This window comes from Amblyraja radiata, chromosome 31, assembly GCF_010909765.2.
Source record: "Amblyraja radiata isolate CabotCenter1 chromosome 31, sAmbRad1.1.pri, whole genome shotgun sequence".
Taxonomy (NCBI): Eukaryota; Metazoa; Chordata; class Chondrichthyes; order Rajiformes; family Rajidae; genus Amblyraja; species Amblyraja radiata.
The window spans coordinates 15,875,741-15,893,550 of NC_045986.1; the positions used below are offsets into that span (position 1 = coordinate 15,875,741).

The 17,810-nt window shown below is 43.1% G+C and overlaps 1 protein-coding gene across 1 annotated transcript in view; it reads left to right on the forward strand.

The window, feature by feature from the left end:
* Window positions 1-10,374: 10,374 nt before the first annotated feature.
* cfap74 (cilia and flagella associated protein 74) overlaps window positions 10,375-17,810 on the forward strand; it is a 132,118-nt gene continuing 124,682 nt past the window's right edge. Inside the window, exons 1-2 of the mRNA XM_033047890.1 lie at window positions 10,375-10,636; window positions 14,755-14,850. Of these exons, the coding sequence (XP_032903781.1) occupies window positions 14,772-14,850 (79 nt within the window). The 5' untranslated portion in view covers window positions 10,375-10,636; window positions 14,755-14,771. The remainder of the gene's footprint in view (window positions 10,637-14,754; window positions 14,851-17,810) is intronic.

Below are 17,810 nucleotides of genomic sequence, written 5' to 3' on the forward strand. Positions count from 1 at the left end.
ACAGAACTCTTTCAAATCAAGCTCTAAATATGATTCTACAGCTCCTCGAGGTGTAGAATCCACCCGTCACACTGTGGAAATAAACAATTATTGACAGTCATATAGCTGCCATAAAGTAAAATCTTTACATTGTACAAAGGAGTGAGTCTTCCTGTATTAGAGATAAAGCATTTGTGTAATTGCCGAACTAAGTGGTGGAAAGAAAAGCAGTCCTTGCAGAAACCTTTCACAAGCCTCGTCTTGCTGTTAACAAAGCCAGAGCTTCCATGGTAGAACTGTCTATGGATCAGAGATCTGACAAAGGTGCGAGAGGCTTACTAGGATATATTCTCTTGGGCTCAGTAAATTCCCCAGACCTGTAGCAAAGAAGCTTTCACAGCAAGTCTAATAGAGAGATCTTACAACATGCAGCCAGCCAACACTCCACCTGGAATGGCTGGAGAGTGGGCAGGAAGAGACTAGGGACTTGTGGAAATTCAGGTAGATAAGGTCCATTGGTCAGTCCTTGGGTAAGTGGTGTGGGTTCTTATGGTACTGAAGCTTGAAATCCAAGACATGTGGGAAGTCTAAACTTCCGATAAGATGGGCAATGATGCAGCTCAGTATTGCCTGGGAAGGAAATAACTAAGGAAATATAATGACCACAGCATAGACGGCTCCTCAGTCTATTAGGTTCTTGTTGGACAATTTCAAAATATTCCTACCTTCGCCTGCGTCTGTCATCCAGAAAATTATGTACTTGGCTAGCTTATCTTTGAATGTCACGGATTGATTTGCTTCTATCAGGTTTTTATGGCAAATTCCACAACAGCCTCGCCACTTGACTTTAGTTGCTTGGATATCCTACAGCTCCTGCTTACAGAGGATGGAGTTACAAACACCGTAGGATGCAGCAGAATCACTTGACCATAATCTTATTTATCTAAGAAAACACCAGTCCAGCTACACATTATTGACTTTGCTATAATCTATTGACATGGATGTTGTTATATTTCAAGGCAATCAGATCCAAGTGGGACAATGGTTGATAAATCACTTGCTTCAGTTTTGCTGATGGGCGAGCAGTGTTAAAATTGATTATGACAGACATATGGCATGGAAACATGCCCCTTGTCCCAACTTGTCCACGTTGACCAAGATGCCCCATCTAGGTTAGTCCAATTTGCTTATATTTGGCCCTTGTCCCTCCAAACCTTTCCTATCCACGTATCTGTCTAAATGTTCCTGAAGGGTCCCGAACCAAAACATTGTCTGTCCATGTTCTCCAGAGATGCTGCCTGACCCACTGAGTTACTCCAGCACTTTGTGTCCTATCTGTCTTTGAAATGTTGTTATTGTACCTGCCTCAACTACTTCCTCTGGCAGCTCATTCCATTATACACATTATCCGCTGTGTTTTAAAAAGCCACCCCTCAGGTTCCTATTAAATCTTTCCCCTCTCACCCTAAAACAATATCCTCTAGTTCTTGATTCCCCATCTTTAGGGAAACGATGGTGCATCTATCCTATCTATTCCCCTCATGATTTTATACACTTCTATAAGGGAGCCTCGTACACTCCAAGGAATAAACTCCTAGCATGCCAAACAAATTCCTTTAAGCTCAGACCCTCGAGTCCTGGCAACATCCTCGTAAATCTTCTCTGCATTCTTGCCAAATTTTAGAATGATTTGCAGTCAGACACTGCAATTCTATCTAAAATATCACCAGGGAAGTGAATGTGCCCGTTTTTGAGCAGATGTATGCCACATCAAATGACTTGCACCATTTATGTTGTCTTTGAAACATCACAGAACAATAATATACCAATTTAGGAGTGTCAGGCCTGGAGGCATGTTGGTGCACTGCACAGCAGCTGAAAGTGAAGATACCCTGTCATCAACAACTAAGAATAATACACAAGAATTTAACAAGCTAGCAGTATTCAGCCAAGCAAAACCTAACATTAATAAAACTAACATTAACAGTTTTGTGAAAGGTTTGCCCCATAATCTACCACTCTTTACTGCTCCTACAGTGTCAGATGTGGTTCCCTGTATGGCACTCCTTATCTCCAAAGCAAATGGATGTTGGTTGAAGTCCCTCTCCAAAGTTTTGAACACCACAATTTATAGCAAAGTCAAAGACAATTTGTGTGTATAAAGAGCCAATTGAAGAAATGCCAATAGGATGCAAACTTGCTTTGGTAATGGAAATCAAAGATTGGCAGGCAAAACTGCACATGAACAATTCTGAGGAACAAGTTTAATCTGCCACTGTTATATTTTTGCAACTAACTTCCACCATATCCACAAATTCAACTTCTGCCTTCTCTCTCCGCTTTCTGGATCTCTCTGTCTCCATCTGCCAATCCACCCCTTCTCACCTGGATCCACGTATCACCTGCCAGCTCTTGCCCCATCCGCCGACTGGTTAGTATGCAACAAAAGCTTTTTACTGTATCTCGGTATAAGTGACAATAAACAAAACTGAACTGAAACTGAACTTTTTTTCCGCCTACAAAATCATGCCTGTCCATTTCCTTCCACAGATGCTGCATGGCCTGCTGAGTTTCCTCACCAGATTGTTTACTTTTTAACTCTATACAGCCAACAAGCTGCCTTCATCAACTTCCTGCAGATGCTACAACCTTTTTTACGTTAGGAGCAATTTATTGTGGCAATTAATGTGCTGATGATCCAAATCCAGGTGAAGGGTCTTGGTCTGAAATGTTGAGTGTCCATTTCCCTCCACAGATATTGCTTGACCCGCTGCGTTGCTGCAGCATCTCGTTCTTTAGCTGCAGATTCCAGCATCTGCCATCTATTGTGTCAACCTCGTCACAGGAAGAACGTGCAAACTCCACACAGACAGCACTCAAGGTCAGGACTGAGGTGGGGATCCAGTATCGAGGCAACTGTTTTACAATCTGTAGAATCAAGGAACTGCAGATGCAGGTTTACACAAAAGGACAGTCCTCCAACAATCAGTCTGAAGAAGGGTCACAAGCCGAAACATCACCTATCCATGTTCTCCAGAGATACTGCCTGACAAGCTGAGTTACCCCGGCACTTTGTGTAATTTTAAAGCCTGAGTCACTCCATTTCCTTAACTTGTTTCCTTGCAGCTGAGAAGGCTGACACAAATACTCTGTACCAGCCCAACAGATGGTCCCCAACAACATTGGCAATGCACTCCAAATTTGGCCATGTGCAGAGCTGTTGGGACAAGTTTGCATTGATAATGATACATTGGGAAAAAGTATGCCCTTTGGCAAACACCCCTTCAGTTTATCTGATTTAACTAACAGATTTTAGGATGATAATCTTTTCAAAATTAGTGTTCAGGTATTTCTATAATCATATTAACTCAATTCTCTGGGCAGCATGATGGCGTAACGGTAGAGCTACTGCCTTTCAGTGCCAGAGATTTTGGGTTCGATCCTGACCACACATGCTTGCCTGTATGGAGTTTGTACATTCTCCCTGTGACCTGCGTGGGTTTTCTCCAAGATTTTTGGTTTCCTCCCTCACTCCAAAAAAGACGTACCGGTTGTAGGTTAATTGGCTTGGTGTAAATGTAAGATTGTCCCTAGTGTGTGTAGGGTAGTGTTAATGTGCGGGGATCGCTGGTCAGTGCGGACTCGGTGGGCTGAAGAGACTGTTTCCGCGCTGTATCTCTAAACTAAATCACCTTCTCTCTAGTACCACCATGCCCACTATTTTGGGGCTTTTCGAGTTTAATTATTCTTAAACCTTCCTCACATTGAGAGGTTTTCGTCCATGCTATCAGTTTCAGATGAAACGGTTACAAACTCCACCATGTAAAATGAGTTTTTGGTGTGTAGTATACATTCTTTAACAACCAACCCCTTGTGTGCAGAATATACTTGTTTTAAACTTTTCCTATTTCTTCAAAATATATAAAATCAATGCACTGGATTTCAAAATGTCACATGTGAATGGACCTTAAATATTTTGTTTTATTTTACGGTATATATTGTTTGATTATTATATTCGGAGGTAACCTGAAACACTGATTCTTGGCTTGGAGAATAGCCATCAAGTTCTGAGTTATGTGGCAGACATCCTATAAGACTTCATTTCATGATCTTACATGACATTGACTGTGAATCAATAATAAAATTACAGGTCAAGGTATGTACACACAATCAAAGCCATCAGTGCACATTGTAAATGATGCAGATTCCACAAGGATGATACTGGCATCTTTGTTACCTTATTACAGTTCAATACATGCCTTTGAACAGGTAGATCACAAGTTGGCCTTATATCACAAGATCACAAATGAGGGAGCTCTGTCACATCAATGGCTCAATCCATGACAGCATAATTTCCCCACAAGTTGAAGGAAAATCACGAGGAAATAAATAGTTTAAGAAACTCACCCTCTGAGTTTCTCCCGCATTTTTGTCTACCAAGGAAATTAATAGTGGTACTTTCATTGGTTTAAAGGTTGGGGTTTTGATCTGTCAAATTCCTGCCCTAAATTTTGAAATTATTTCTCCTAAGCTGTATTATTCCACATGAATAAAGCCCAGTGGAAGACTGGGATTCATGCTGGGTCAAATTCAAACACCACATTGTAAATGCTGGTGGCATCTTTGTTACCGTATTACAGGTTTGTCCAATGGCTTTAACTACACTAAACAGAGTATAGTAAGCACAAAGACCAAAAATAGCACACTGCTCCAGAGAAATGTGAAAGGTGTCAATCAGTGTCAAGTGACTCCGAGAGCACTCTAAGCTCAACACATACAGGACCAATTAGCTTGATGACATACCACTCTCCAAGATAAACATTCACTCCATCCATCATCACTCCATCTACTGTGACTTCAAATCTACATAATGCACTGCAGTCACTGTCCAAGGCTATTTTGTCAACACCTCCCACTGCAACTATCACTGACAGAATAAAAGGACAACAGATGCATTGGAACATCACCAACTGCAGGTTCACCTCTAAGTCGCATGCTTTCCCCACTTGGATATGAGTTGTCATTCCATCAAGATCATCAGTGAGTTCCTCCCCGAGGAACTCCCTCCCTGACAGCACTGTCATACAATCATACAGTATGGAAACATGCCCTTCAGTCCAACTCGTCCATGGCAACTAAGATGCTCCATCTAAGCTAGTCCCATTTGCTTGCATTATGCCTGTATCCCTCTAAAAATGTCCTATCTATATATCTGTCCATGTGTCTTTTAAATGCTGTTATAGTGCCTTCCTCAACTACCACCTCCAGCAACTCATTCCAAATACCTACCGACCCTCTGAGTGAAACCGTTGCCCCTCAAGTTCTTATTAAATCAAGACCCGTTCACAAACCTGTCCTTTGGATCTCAATTCCACTACCCTGGGTAAAAGACACTATGAGTTCACCCTATCTAATCCCCTCATGATTTTCTACACCTCTGTAAGATCATCCCTCAGCCTCCTAAACTCCCAGGAATATAGTCCCAACCTGCACAACATTTACCTATAGCTCAGGCCCTCGCGTCCTAAAAACACCTTTGTAGATCTTCTCTGCACCTTTTCCAGCTTAATGACATCAAACGTGGGAGCACTTTCACCAAGTGTCTCACTGCCACCTTTTCACAGCTAGCTAGGGATGGGTAATATGCCTTATCAAAGACCATATCCTCTAAACACATAAATAACATTCCATTATGCTCAACTGGAATGAGCTATGTGCTCAACTGGAATAAATATCAGAGTGAGAATGTTGTAAACATGCTTGTAGTGGGAGGAAAACAATATAAAATGCAATCAAGCTGAGGACAAACAGGATTATAGACAAACCATACTACAAGACCTATTATTTATTTACAGTTATGAGTAATTTGAGTACAATTATGACAGCACTTTGGTCAATTATTCCAGGGAATTGTATAAAGTACTTTAATCAAATTAATTGCAATGTGAAAGAGTCTTTGGAATATGTTAATAAAATGATTGTAAGAAGAACTAAGATAATCTGATGCACAATGCTTGAAACTGCAGTCGGCTATGATTAAAGGTACCCAATGGCTATTCCAACTAATGATATTTTCAGTGTAAATTGAAGAGCCATTGGCTGTTCCTCCCCACAATCATTTATTTGATAGGAATCATAAGAATAATTGTGATTCATATCTTCCAACAAGAATGTTTCACTGAAGAATGATTTGAGCAATTATAAAAAAAATGAACACATTAGTAAATGTAATCTTATTCATCCATCTTATTGGTTTCTTTCTACACTTCCCAAATTAAATAATAACCAAAATTCAACAATATTCATCATGCATTGTGTTTCTGCTGACTGGATAGCATGCAACAAAAGCATTTCACTGTACGTTGGTACATGTGACAATAAACTAAACCAAAACTGAGTACTTCCATGGTTGCAAAACACTGTTGGGATGTCCTGCGTTGTGAGAAGCAAACAGAAGCCTGGACCTTGCCTTCATGGAAATCTTCAAGATCACCCAACCCAACATATTACTTCCTCAAGCTCCTCTTGCACTAGAGCCCATGACCCTCTACTCCCTCAGATAGTACAATGTAGTTTCTACCACACAGGCACAGTGGCCTAGGTTCAATCCTGATCTCTGTTCTGTCCAAGTGGAGTTTGCAAATGGTGGTGTGAGTTAGCAGCTTCAAGTTCCTGGCCATTAACATCGCGGGTGACCCGTCCTGGGCCACAACACATAGATGTAATCAAGAAAGCGAAACGCCAGCCCTTGTACTTTCTTAGAAGTGGAAAGAGATTCGGCATCTTACCCAATACTCCAACAAACAACTACAGAAGCACTGTAGAAAGTATTCTAATGGGCATACCAAACCCCACCTTCAAAAGCATCTACCCGAGGTCCTGTGTCAAGTTCACATCGATCAACATGGATCCCCAACATCTGGGCCATACCTGCTTATTGCAGCAACGATCATACAGAAGGTATATAAGCCTTAAGTCCTACATCACCAGGTTCAGGAATAACCACTTCTCTATAGCTTTCAGAACCAACCTGCACAACGTTCATCCAACCTCAACAACAAAACAATATGGACCACCATGGCCTTGTTTTCTAAGTGTATTTTTGCGCTAATAATTGTTTTTTTTCATGGACATTTTTTTACCATCTTGCAGAATTTGTGTAATTTATGTAAGATTTGTATTTTTGTGTGTTGTCTATGTGCCCGTGATGCTGCCGCAAAAAGGATTTTCACTTTACCTGTACCTCAATGTACTTAATCCAAATTGACTCCTTTTCACCCCAGATACTCTGGTTTCTTCTCACAACCTGGAATGGCTATGTCTTTTGGTAGGTTAATTGGCCATTGTCAATTGCCCCTAATGTATGTGGCAGAATCTGAGAGGAGTTGTGGGGAGAGTAAAAAAAGTATCAGTGTAAGTGGATGCTTGTTGGTCAGTTGGACTCTTGGTGCTAAGGGGCAAATTTCTCGTTGTTTGACACTAACATTGAAGAATTTTGGAGGAAAGTTTGGGCGGAAAATATATTTTCAAAAGAACTCATTGCATTTGACACAAAATCACAACCACAAATGGGATTAGCATGGAACGGCATCATGGTTCAAGATGGCCGAAAGGCCTGTTTCTGCACTGTACAATTCTATGAAACTATAAACAGGGCTTCAACTTGCTTCCAAGAATGTAATTAGTTTTTGACCGGTTTTGACTGTGCAAACTCTGATCAGATCAGAGAATGCACATCAACTTCAGAGCGACATCTTGGAGCTACATTTTACTCTCCAGCACAACATTGTGTGGGGGACTTGAAATTAAAATTGCAATGGCAATTTCTGCTTTTAAAATCAAGATGACAGAAGAAGGAAATTTCAGCTGTAAGATAAACTGCAAAACTGAAAGGAAGTACTGTATTTGAGTCCAAGTGTTCTGTGTTTGAAGACAACAGAATAGTTGAAAGCATTCTGAGCCTTTGATGCAGTAAATTCAAAATGAATCACTTCAACAGTTGATGGCATGAAATTATGCAAAATAGTTGTTTTCGGTTAGATTATATGGTTAACTGTCAAATCGTTTCTGTCAAGACTTTTTTTCCAGTGGATTAGTGACTTTGTGCATATCTAATATAGTGCTGGAGATTGCAGGTTCAATCCTTTTATTCATGCCAAGTTCGCTAATCGAGAACAGAGTTGATTGTGAAGACAAAAGAAATGGCAGATGCTGGAATCTTGAGCAAAATACACTGCTGGAGGAACTCAGTGGGACAGGCAGCATCTGTGGAGGAAAAGGACAGGCAACGTATTGAGTCGAGACCCTTCTTTAGACTGAATTTCTTTGTACATTCATTATACATTTTCATACAACTACTTCCATTAATGCACCAAACTCCTCAGAGTTAAATGGAAAATTTGTCTTTCCGAAGTTCAAATAGTGTTGTGGAGGCTTGTCTATTGTGACACTACCTGCTTTGAGACCCAGAGTTGATTGTGATGCTACGTATACGAGAGAGCCCTGCCCACGCTAACAAGCTGAGATCACAAACAAAGATTAGTCATTTGGTGAGATGCTGAAGAAGAAGAATTAATTTTGTTTGTCGTGAAACAATTTTGTACAAATTTTACAATTTATGACAGCTGAATCTCATCATGCAGAACACAGCTGACATCCTTAAGAAGCCAAATTTTCTTTGTGCCCATTTCACTTTTCCAATCACAAAGTACTGTTGATGCTGGATATGTGAGATCTTATTCCAGGCCTATAATGCCAGTTTAGTGTTGGGAAAGTGTTCAAATCAGTAAACAGTTTTGTAAACATAAGTCCTCTAGCAACCTTGCACAACACTGGCATCCCACAATAATGTTTCACAATGATGCACTGGAAAACTGGAACCACTACGAAAATCTTGTAGACCACTGTTGAGTGAAGGCACAATGACGAAATTCACCAATGCCTTCAGTCTATCACCAAAGCCTTTGGCCCACTGAGGGCAATGATGTTTGAAGATTAAGGCCTTAACACTCACAGCATACCAAGCAGCAGTGATCCCTGCCCTCTAGCGTGCTTCGCAGTCACTTCATGGCACAAGAAAAAAAGCCATTTCTTCACACTCTTCGAAATCCAAGGTCATTGGCCTCAGCCAGGCTAGTAGCGAGACAGCAGTTCTACCCACTGTGCTGCTGTGCCATCCCTTTTCCAGTCAGTCAGTATCCAGTCAGGATACTATCTGCAGTGCACCTGTAGATTTGTTAGAGTCGTTGGTGACATGCGGGATCACTTTAAACAACCTCATCTTAAGGATAAGGGGGAAATCCTTTAAAACCGAGATGAGAAGAACTTTTTTCACACAGAGAGTGGTGAATCTCTGGAACTCCCTGCCACAGAGGGTAGTCGAGGCCAGTTCATTGGCTATATTTAAGAGGGAGTTAGATGTGGCCCTTGTGGCTAAGGGGATCAGAGGGTATGGAGAGAAGGCAGGTACGGGATACTGAGTTGGATGATCAGCCATGATCATATTGAATGGCGGTGCAGGCTCGAAGGGCCGAATGGCCTACTCCTGCACCTAATTTCTATGTTTCTATCCACCCCCTTAGAACCCACAAGTGCAAGTAATCCTCTGAGGAAATAGATGACTTAGTTATTAGTTTTTAGTTTTACAGATACATCATGGAAACAGGTCCTTCAGCCCACTGAGTCCACACCGGCATTCGATTAGCTGTACATCAGTTCTATGTTATCTCACTTTCAACATCTTACACACTAGGGGAAATTTACCAAAAACAATTAATCTACGAGTCTTTGCAATGTGGGAGGAAACTAGAGAACCTGGGGAAAATTCACATGGTCACAGGGATAACGTACAAGCTCCGTACAGACAGCACCTGTAGTCAGGATCGACCCCGGGTCTCTGGCGCTGTAAGGCAGCAACTGTACCGCTGCACCACTATGCCACCAGCTTAAAAGGTTTTTAGATAGGCATGTGGATATGCAGTAGGGGTATGGATCACGTGCAGGCAGGGGAGATTATTTTGGCATTACAGACATAAAAAGCTGGAGTAACTCAGCGGGTTAGACAGCATCTCTGGAGAAAAAGAACAGGTTATGTTTTGGGTATCTTGGCATTATGTTTGGCACAGACATTGTGGGCTGAAGGGCTGTTCTTGAGCTGTACTGTAGGTTGCAAGAAGGGGTTTAGACAAATACCTGCCATATCTCTGGTCTGTATTTAGAATGAACCAAGACCTGGGTGGTATCTCAAACATCAACTCAGAGAGCAGATCAATAATGCTCCCCTGAGTCCTGGGCTGCTGCTGAGGGGTGAAACGGGAGAGTTCAGGTGAAGGAAGTTTAGGCAAGGAACTTCAAGTCAATTTCTCCCAGGTATTCACTCACCCAGGGGCAGGGGAGGGAGCAGCTATGGCGCTGCTGGAGGGGCTGGGATCTCCCCTTAGTGCTGAGCCTGCTCCAGGGGCCTCGGCCAACAGCATTGCAGGGTGGGAACTTGCTGCGCACGACTTACGTCGTGGGGTTTGTGTTGGAGCGGACGCCATCTGAATGTAGCTTTGCTGCGGCGGCGGCGGCGCGGGTTGTTGTTGTAACCGTCGCCCTGGCTGAGCAGCGGCGTCGCCCTGGCAACGGGGCACGCGGGGACTGGCGATCGCGGACAGCGGTGAGTAGAGGGGGAGAGGGGGGGGGGGGGAGGGGGAGAGAGGGGGGAGGAGAGAGAGGGGGGGGGGGGGGGGGAGAGGGGGGGGGAGAGGGGGGGGGAGAGAGAGAGGGGGAGAGAGAGGGGGAGAGAGGGGGGGGGGAGAGGAGGGGGAGAGAGGGGGGAGTGAGGGGGGACAGAGGGAGAAGAGGTGGAGATAGGGTAGTGGGAGAGAGGGAGATGGAGGGAGGGGGTGGGGGGGAGAAGAAGGGATTGGGGGAGAGGAGAGAACCAAGAGGGAGAAAGAGGGGGCAGAGCTAAGAGGGTGGAGTGGGAATGAGAGAGGGAAGGAGGAAAGGAGAAAGAGGAGGGAGGGGGAGAGAGGGAGGGGAGGGGGGGGGGGGGGGAGAGAAAGAGGGAGAAGGAGAGATTGGGGGAAAGATGAGAACCAAGAGAGAGGGAAAGGGTGGGCTGAGCCTAGAGGGATGGAGAAGAGGAAAAGGAGGGATCGAGTGCTTGGGGCAGCGGGAGAGGGAGAGAGAGGGAGGAGAGAGGGAGAGAGGGAAAGAGGAAGAGAGAGAAAGGGGGGGGGGGGGGGGGGGGAGGGGGGGGGGGGGGGGGGAGGGAGGGAGGGAGGGAGAGATATGGGGGCTTTTCCCACAAAGAGTGGTAGTTGAAATACACAGGCTGAGAGTGGTGAAAGCAGTGGTGAAAGCAGAGTTGTGACAGCATTTAAGAGATATTTGGATATGTTTGAATTGCCTAGGCAATGAAGGCAAAGGGGCAATTGCTAGAAGGTGGGTGTCTGACGACGTGGTGGGCTGAATTGCCAATTTCTAAGCTGCTTGTCGCTGTGACTCTCTGTGCTAATTCCTGAGATGCGAGGGTTGTCCTATAATGATGATTTAGATTTGTATGCTTTGAAGTTTATAAGATTGAGGGGTGATCTTATTAAAGATATATCAAACCTACATGACAGGCATGACAGGTTAGACACTGAGACGTTTCCACTAATGGGAGAATCTTGATCGAGGGGACATTGTTTCAAAATTAGGGAACAGTCATTTTGAACTGACATACTTTGAAACTTCCCGCAGAGAAAGACTAGTCAAAGAAATGTCGAGTGTGAAGGTCTGTGGAACCGACCGTGCCCTCCATAATGTTTGGGACAAAAACCCATCATTTATGTATTTGCCTTTGTACTTTGAGATTTGTAATAGAAAAAAAAAATCACATGTAGTTAAAGTGTACATTGTCAGATTTCAATAAAGGCTTTTTTTATACATTTTGGTTTCACCTTGTAGAAATTACAGCAGTGTTTATACACAATCCCCCCATTTCAGGGCACCATTATGTTTGGGACACAGCAATGTCATGTACATGAAAGTAGTCATGTTTAGTATTTTGTTGCATGTCCTTTGCATGCGATGACTGTTTGAAGTCTGCGATTCATGGACATCATCAGTTGCTGGGTGTAGAAACATAGAAACATAGAAAATAGGTGCTGGAGGAGGCCATTCGGCCCCTTGAGCCGGCACCGCCATTCATTGCGAGCATGGCTGATCGCCCCAATCAATAACCCGTGCCTGCCTTCTCCCCATATCCATTGATTCCACTAGCCCCTAGAGCTCTATCTAACTCTCTCTTAAATCCATCCAGTGATTTGGCCTCCACTGACCTCTGTGGCAGGGAATTCTACAAATTCACAACTCTCTGGGTGAAAAAGGTTTTTTCTCACCTCAGTCTTAAATGGCCTCCCCTTTATTCTAAGACTGTGGCCCCTGGTTCAGGACTCACCCAACATTGGGAACATATTTCCTGCATCTAGCTTGTCCAGTCCTTGAATGCAATATTTATGCTTTAAATTGGATTAGCTATGAATAAGGTTAGGCTAAATTACATTCCTAATTACATTCCACAGTAGAGCCTGGGTCTGATCAACAGGTGCAGCACATGAATGATCTTAGTGTATTCAAGTATGGAAATCAGATTATAATCAAGCACTTGGCCCATGTTGACCAACCTGGGTCTCACTGCACACCTGGTACTACTTCTTACCCTGACTCCAGTTGCATACCTTCTCTCATTCCTGACCTTGAATCCAGCCTTTTCCTGCCCCCTATTCTAGCCTGATCACAGCTGCTAGGTTCCCAGTGCTGAACACTCCCATTGTCCCAGCTTTGACTGCACACCTAGTTCTATTCCAGACCTTGACTCTGGATGCACACTTGGCCTTGCTCCTAAGCCCCTCTGCACTGACAATATATCTGGCCCACATATAATTTTTGTTCCAATGCTCCCCATTCCCAATTACTTTTACATTGAAGTGATTGAAATCCAAGTGAAGTTTAAATGGCATCAGAAAAATAAAACATCTGGAATGGATGATATTCATTACGTGGTTGGTGGAGTCAGTATCAGCACAATTACTATATTAAACTTTGAATCTTCAGATGTCCTGGTTTAAGCTAAAACTAAAGACAAATAATAACCTCCTCACACATTCCCCTGCAAGTATCTCTGTCACTCCTTTAAAATATGCCCCTTCTTTGAACAAGCTCTTAAACATCGCAATAAAATCTGAATCAATTTCCATCTGATTAAACTCCTTGACGATGTTCATCTAAGTGTTCAATTAATAAAACAATGAGATTGGGGACATATCTATTCAACCTGTCAAAGGAATTTTGGGGGGGGGGGGTTAAAAATAGTCAGTGAGGTAAACAAACATAATAGTTGAGTGGCAAATGACAATAGTGCTACCTTCCCAATATTTAACTGAAGGAAATAATGGGTTATCTGGGCTGTATGTTGTGACATGCATCCTGACACCTTGCATGTCATTTTTATATCACACTTATCCCATCTCCCTGGATATTCTGGATTAATAAATTAAGGTTTTGTCAACTAATTACAAATCAGGCTAATGACAAATCAATAACATTAGCCAACTCCGAAACACGAAGCGTTGAGCATTGAGATGCAGACATCACGGACAACTGGCCTCAGTTCCCCGCTCACATCTGGCAGTGCTCTTCGTCTGAACCAGGGGCTGCGGAGTGTTTTTGGAAGTGGGGGACTGAGCATTCATTGATCACTGGCCTTGGGGGTAGCGGGGGAGTGGAGCGACCGAGTGGGGGTAGAGACTTTTTGAAATTTGATGTATTAAATCATGTTTTAGTGCATGTAGGAGTATGATTTCAATGTTTTTTGTTTTAAGTATTTTTAAGAGGTAACTTTTTAAGGGGTAAATTTTTCCACACAAAGGGTGGTGGGTGTATGGAACAAGCTGCCAGAGGAGATAGTTGAGGCAGGGACTATCCCAACATTGGAGAAACAGTTAGACGGATACATGGAGAGGACAGGTTTGGAGGGATATGAACCAAAAGCAGGTAGTGTAGCTGGGACATGTTGGCTTTTGTGGGCAAGTTGGGCCGAAAGACCTAATCCTTATTCTTAAACTGTGTGACCCCTGGCTCTGATCTTCCCCAACATCGGGAACATTTTTTCCTGCAATTACAGTAAGTGAAAATCTAGCATGCAAGCAGGATGCTTTCTCCAATCAACCCCATTTGAAGGCCACTATCTTCCATTGCTTCCACCCATTGTTTGGAACCTACTTCCAGCAGCCACTGGTTGTCCTCCAGGATGCACCGAGCCATAGCCTGGTCAATGCCAGTCACCAGGGCAAATTCGGCACAGAGACTCTCACGGCAGCGGCGCAATGCATCCCACGAATGCCCAGGACTGCCAGACCCGCAAACACTCGCCAGCCCTGGCTCCCCGTCTGTATCTGCCCCTGCCGCCCCATCCCTCCCTCCGCCCTGGCTCTCCAACACCCATGCAGTGGCGATGCAGTTGATATTAGTTTTGAAATTTTCGTTGATCACAGAATTTCTCACGACAGAGCCTGAGAAATCCTGCGTCAGAGTGTGAGAATTTGGCAAAATGCGTGATTCTCACACTCAATGCATGAGAGTTGGCAGCCCTGAGGTTAGGCAAGAACAAATTGGAATTTTTTTTTTTTAATGCACCTCATGTATTTTGGAAAAGCCCATTATCATTGTTAGCTCTTGGAATATCACATAAAATTGATGACTGAGATTCTATGACTCTAAAATTGAGGAAACATTTATTTGCAGACTTCAGATGTGACAATATGGAGGAGGAACACAATTTTCAAAATGAAAATGAAGAAGAAGAATCAAAGTTGGATTCAGAGCAAGAGGTTAATCAAGGTAAAAAGAACATTAAACCGGAAAGACAAGGATCTGGAGATACTGGTTTATAAAACAAACACAAAGTGTTGGAGTAACACAGCGGGTCAAACATCATCTCTGTAGGGCATGGATAGGTGGTGTTTTGTGTCAGGTCCATTCTTCAGATGTAATTTTAATTTGCTTTAAAAAGTAACATAATGGTGATATGCAGCCATTTAGAACTGAGATGAGGAGAAACCTTTTCACACAGAGAGTTGTGAATTTGTGGAATTCTCTGCCTCAGAATGTAGTGGAGGCTGATTCACTGGATGCATTCAAAGAGACGTATGCCCCTGTCCCACTTAGGAAACCTGAACGGAAACCTCTGGAGACTTTGCGCCCCACCCAAGGTTTCCGTGCGGTTCCCGGAGGTTGCAGGTGGTTGCCGGAGGTTGCAGGTGGTGGAAGCAGGTAGGGAGACTGACAAAAACCTCCAGGAACCGCACGGAAACCTTGGGTGGGGCGCAAAGTCTCCAGAGGTTTCTGTTCAGGTTTCCTAAGTGGGACAGGGGCATTAGATAGTGCCTTTGGGGCTAGCGGAATCAAAAGGTATGGGGAGAAGGCAGGCACCGGTTACTGTTTGTGGATCATCAGCCATGATCATAATGAATGGCAGTGCTGGCTCGAAGGGCCGAATGGCCTCCTCCTGCACCTATTTTCTATGTTTCTAAAATCACTGTAGGTGTAAATAGGCTGTTCTATCTGTAATCCATCATTGACATGAACACCCATTAGAATGAACAGCTACTTCTTGAAAATCTTCATAGCTATTGGGGGCAAATTGATGGTACAATGGTGGCTTCCTGTGGTATTATTGATCCACACATCCAAAACATTGATGACGATTTTGAACAGGTGAAAACTCAACATTGTTTTTTTCCAACTTCGTAACCTTTAAAAAAATGGTTCTTTCTTACTCTGCCCATTACCAATCCTCACTGCACAAGGGTGGATTATGTACAAAAATATGCACTGGTATTTTGTTTTAAAATCCCTTGTATGGCACCTTCTTGAAGAACTGAAAGTCAAAATCCACCGTATCAACAGTTTGCCCTTATTTTGCCATTTGCAATCCCAGGAAATTCTAACCGATTTGCCAAGTATGATTTCTCTTTCATTGTTCCAATCTGCCCGTTCTTCGCTTGTTTTCCAAATGCTTTGTTACCTTTCCTTGATAATGGATCGTTGGCATCTGTCCATCTGCGAGAGTTGATGGTGCAGCTATGATGTTGTCCTGCTTAGAAAGGGGAATGTTTCATCTGTGGTTGCATTTCCTGCAGGAGCTGACTTGGCCTATCCTTGACATGCTACCCTCCCACAGACTCCATTGGTGAAGTTGTCTCTGACCCTTGGATTGAGGAGAGTGTTGCTGCTGCCATTGACCATTTAGTGGCATTGGCTCGTGGCCTCCAGGATCCACCCACATGTTGTTGTGGTGCTTCACACCAGCCTGGAATCCTTTCCCCACCTTCCCCAGTCCACAACAACTGCTTCCCAGTTTCAGTGCCAATGTTAAAATTTGTCATATCTCTTATAATCGTATCCTTGTAGCGAAGCATTGGTCTGACTCTTGACCTCCGTGTATTGGTGACCCCCCCGTATAACACATCTTTGGGGATCCTTGATAATAGATTCCAGCATTTTCTCTCCAACTGATGTCAGCCTAAACGGGTTCCTCATTTCCTCTCTCCGCCCTTCCTTCAATTAGATTTACATTTGTCACCTTTCAATCTGTGTGAACCATTCTAGGATGAATATAATGTATGAAGATGCTAGCCAACACACTTCATCCTTCAAAACCCAAAGATGCAAGTTTAGATCCTGGTTTTATCAGTTTCCACTCTCAGCAATTATGCCAAGTCTAGTTTTTCACAAATGCTAATTTCTTTGAGCTCCTTATTTACTCTGAATCTGGTGTTCTCCATGAGTTTTTGCATCTGCTTTTCATGAATGCAAAACATTTGTCTAATTTCCCTGCCATGCTCTTATTCCCTGATATACTGTATTTGCCTCAGTCTGTAAGGCATCAATATTACCTTCAGCTAATACCCTGTAATTTATCTTGATATAGCATTGGAAGCTTGTACAGACTGTTTTTGTTTCCCGCTGGCTTATTCCTATATTCTACTTTCCCTTTCTTTAACAATGCCTTTTCTTCCATTGCTGAGATATGAACTTTTACCATTCCTTCAGTTTGTTTCTTTGTTTCAGCAACATTATTAGCCTTTGTCTTTGAACAAATGCCATCTTTACCGTTTATTGATAGAACCAGTTTTACTGTGGGCAATCCTTTGCTTTAAAGGGGCTTATTACTTGTATTAATTCATCAACTCATTCAAAGTTAGCCATTGCTTCTTTACCGTTTAATGCTTTTTTTTCATAACCTACAACAGTATCACATCAAAGGGATCTGAAGAAGTGTCTTGACCCAAAACACCACCCATTCCTTCTCTCCTGAGATGCTGCCTGTCCCGTTGGCTTTGCTATACTTCCTCTGCAAGTAATCGTTAAATCCTGGAGGTGGCAATAATTAACCCTTAAGAAGGACAGCAGATTGCACATTCTCCCCATTTATAAGTCCTCCCTGGGTATTCAAGTTCCTCCCATATCTTGGTTATTACGTTAATTGAGTACTGTAAATTCCCCCTAGTAGCTGATGGGAAAACCAGGGAGTATTAGTAGAGTGTGAGAGGGTAGGTTACAGGAACATAAATGGCAGAATGGGGTGCTTTGGGAAGGCACAGACTAAATGAACTGAATGGATCCCTTCTATGTTGCAACAAAATATGGAAATAAGATTAGAAAGCATGATAAAACATTTAAGATTATATACTGTATACGCTGAGAGTTTTATGTGTAAACTTGATGTTGTTATGTGGCAGTAACACATTCAAATGATGCCTTTACTGCTCTATATGTCCATGTAAATACCTTGTAAA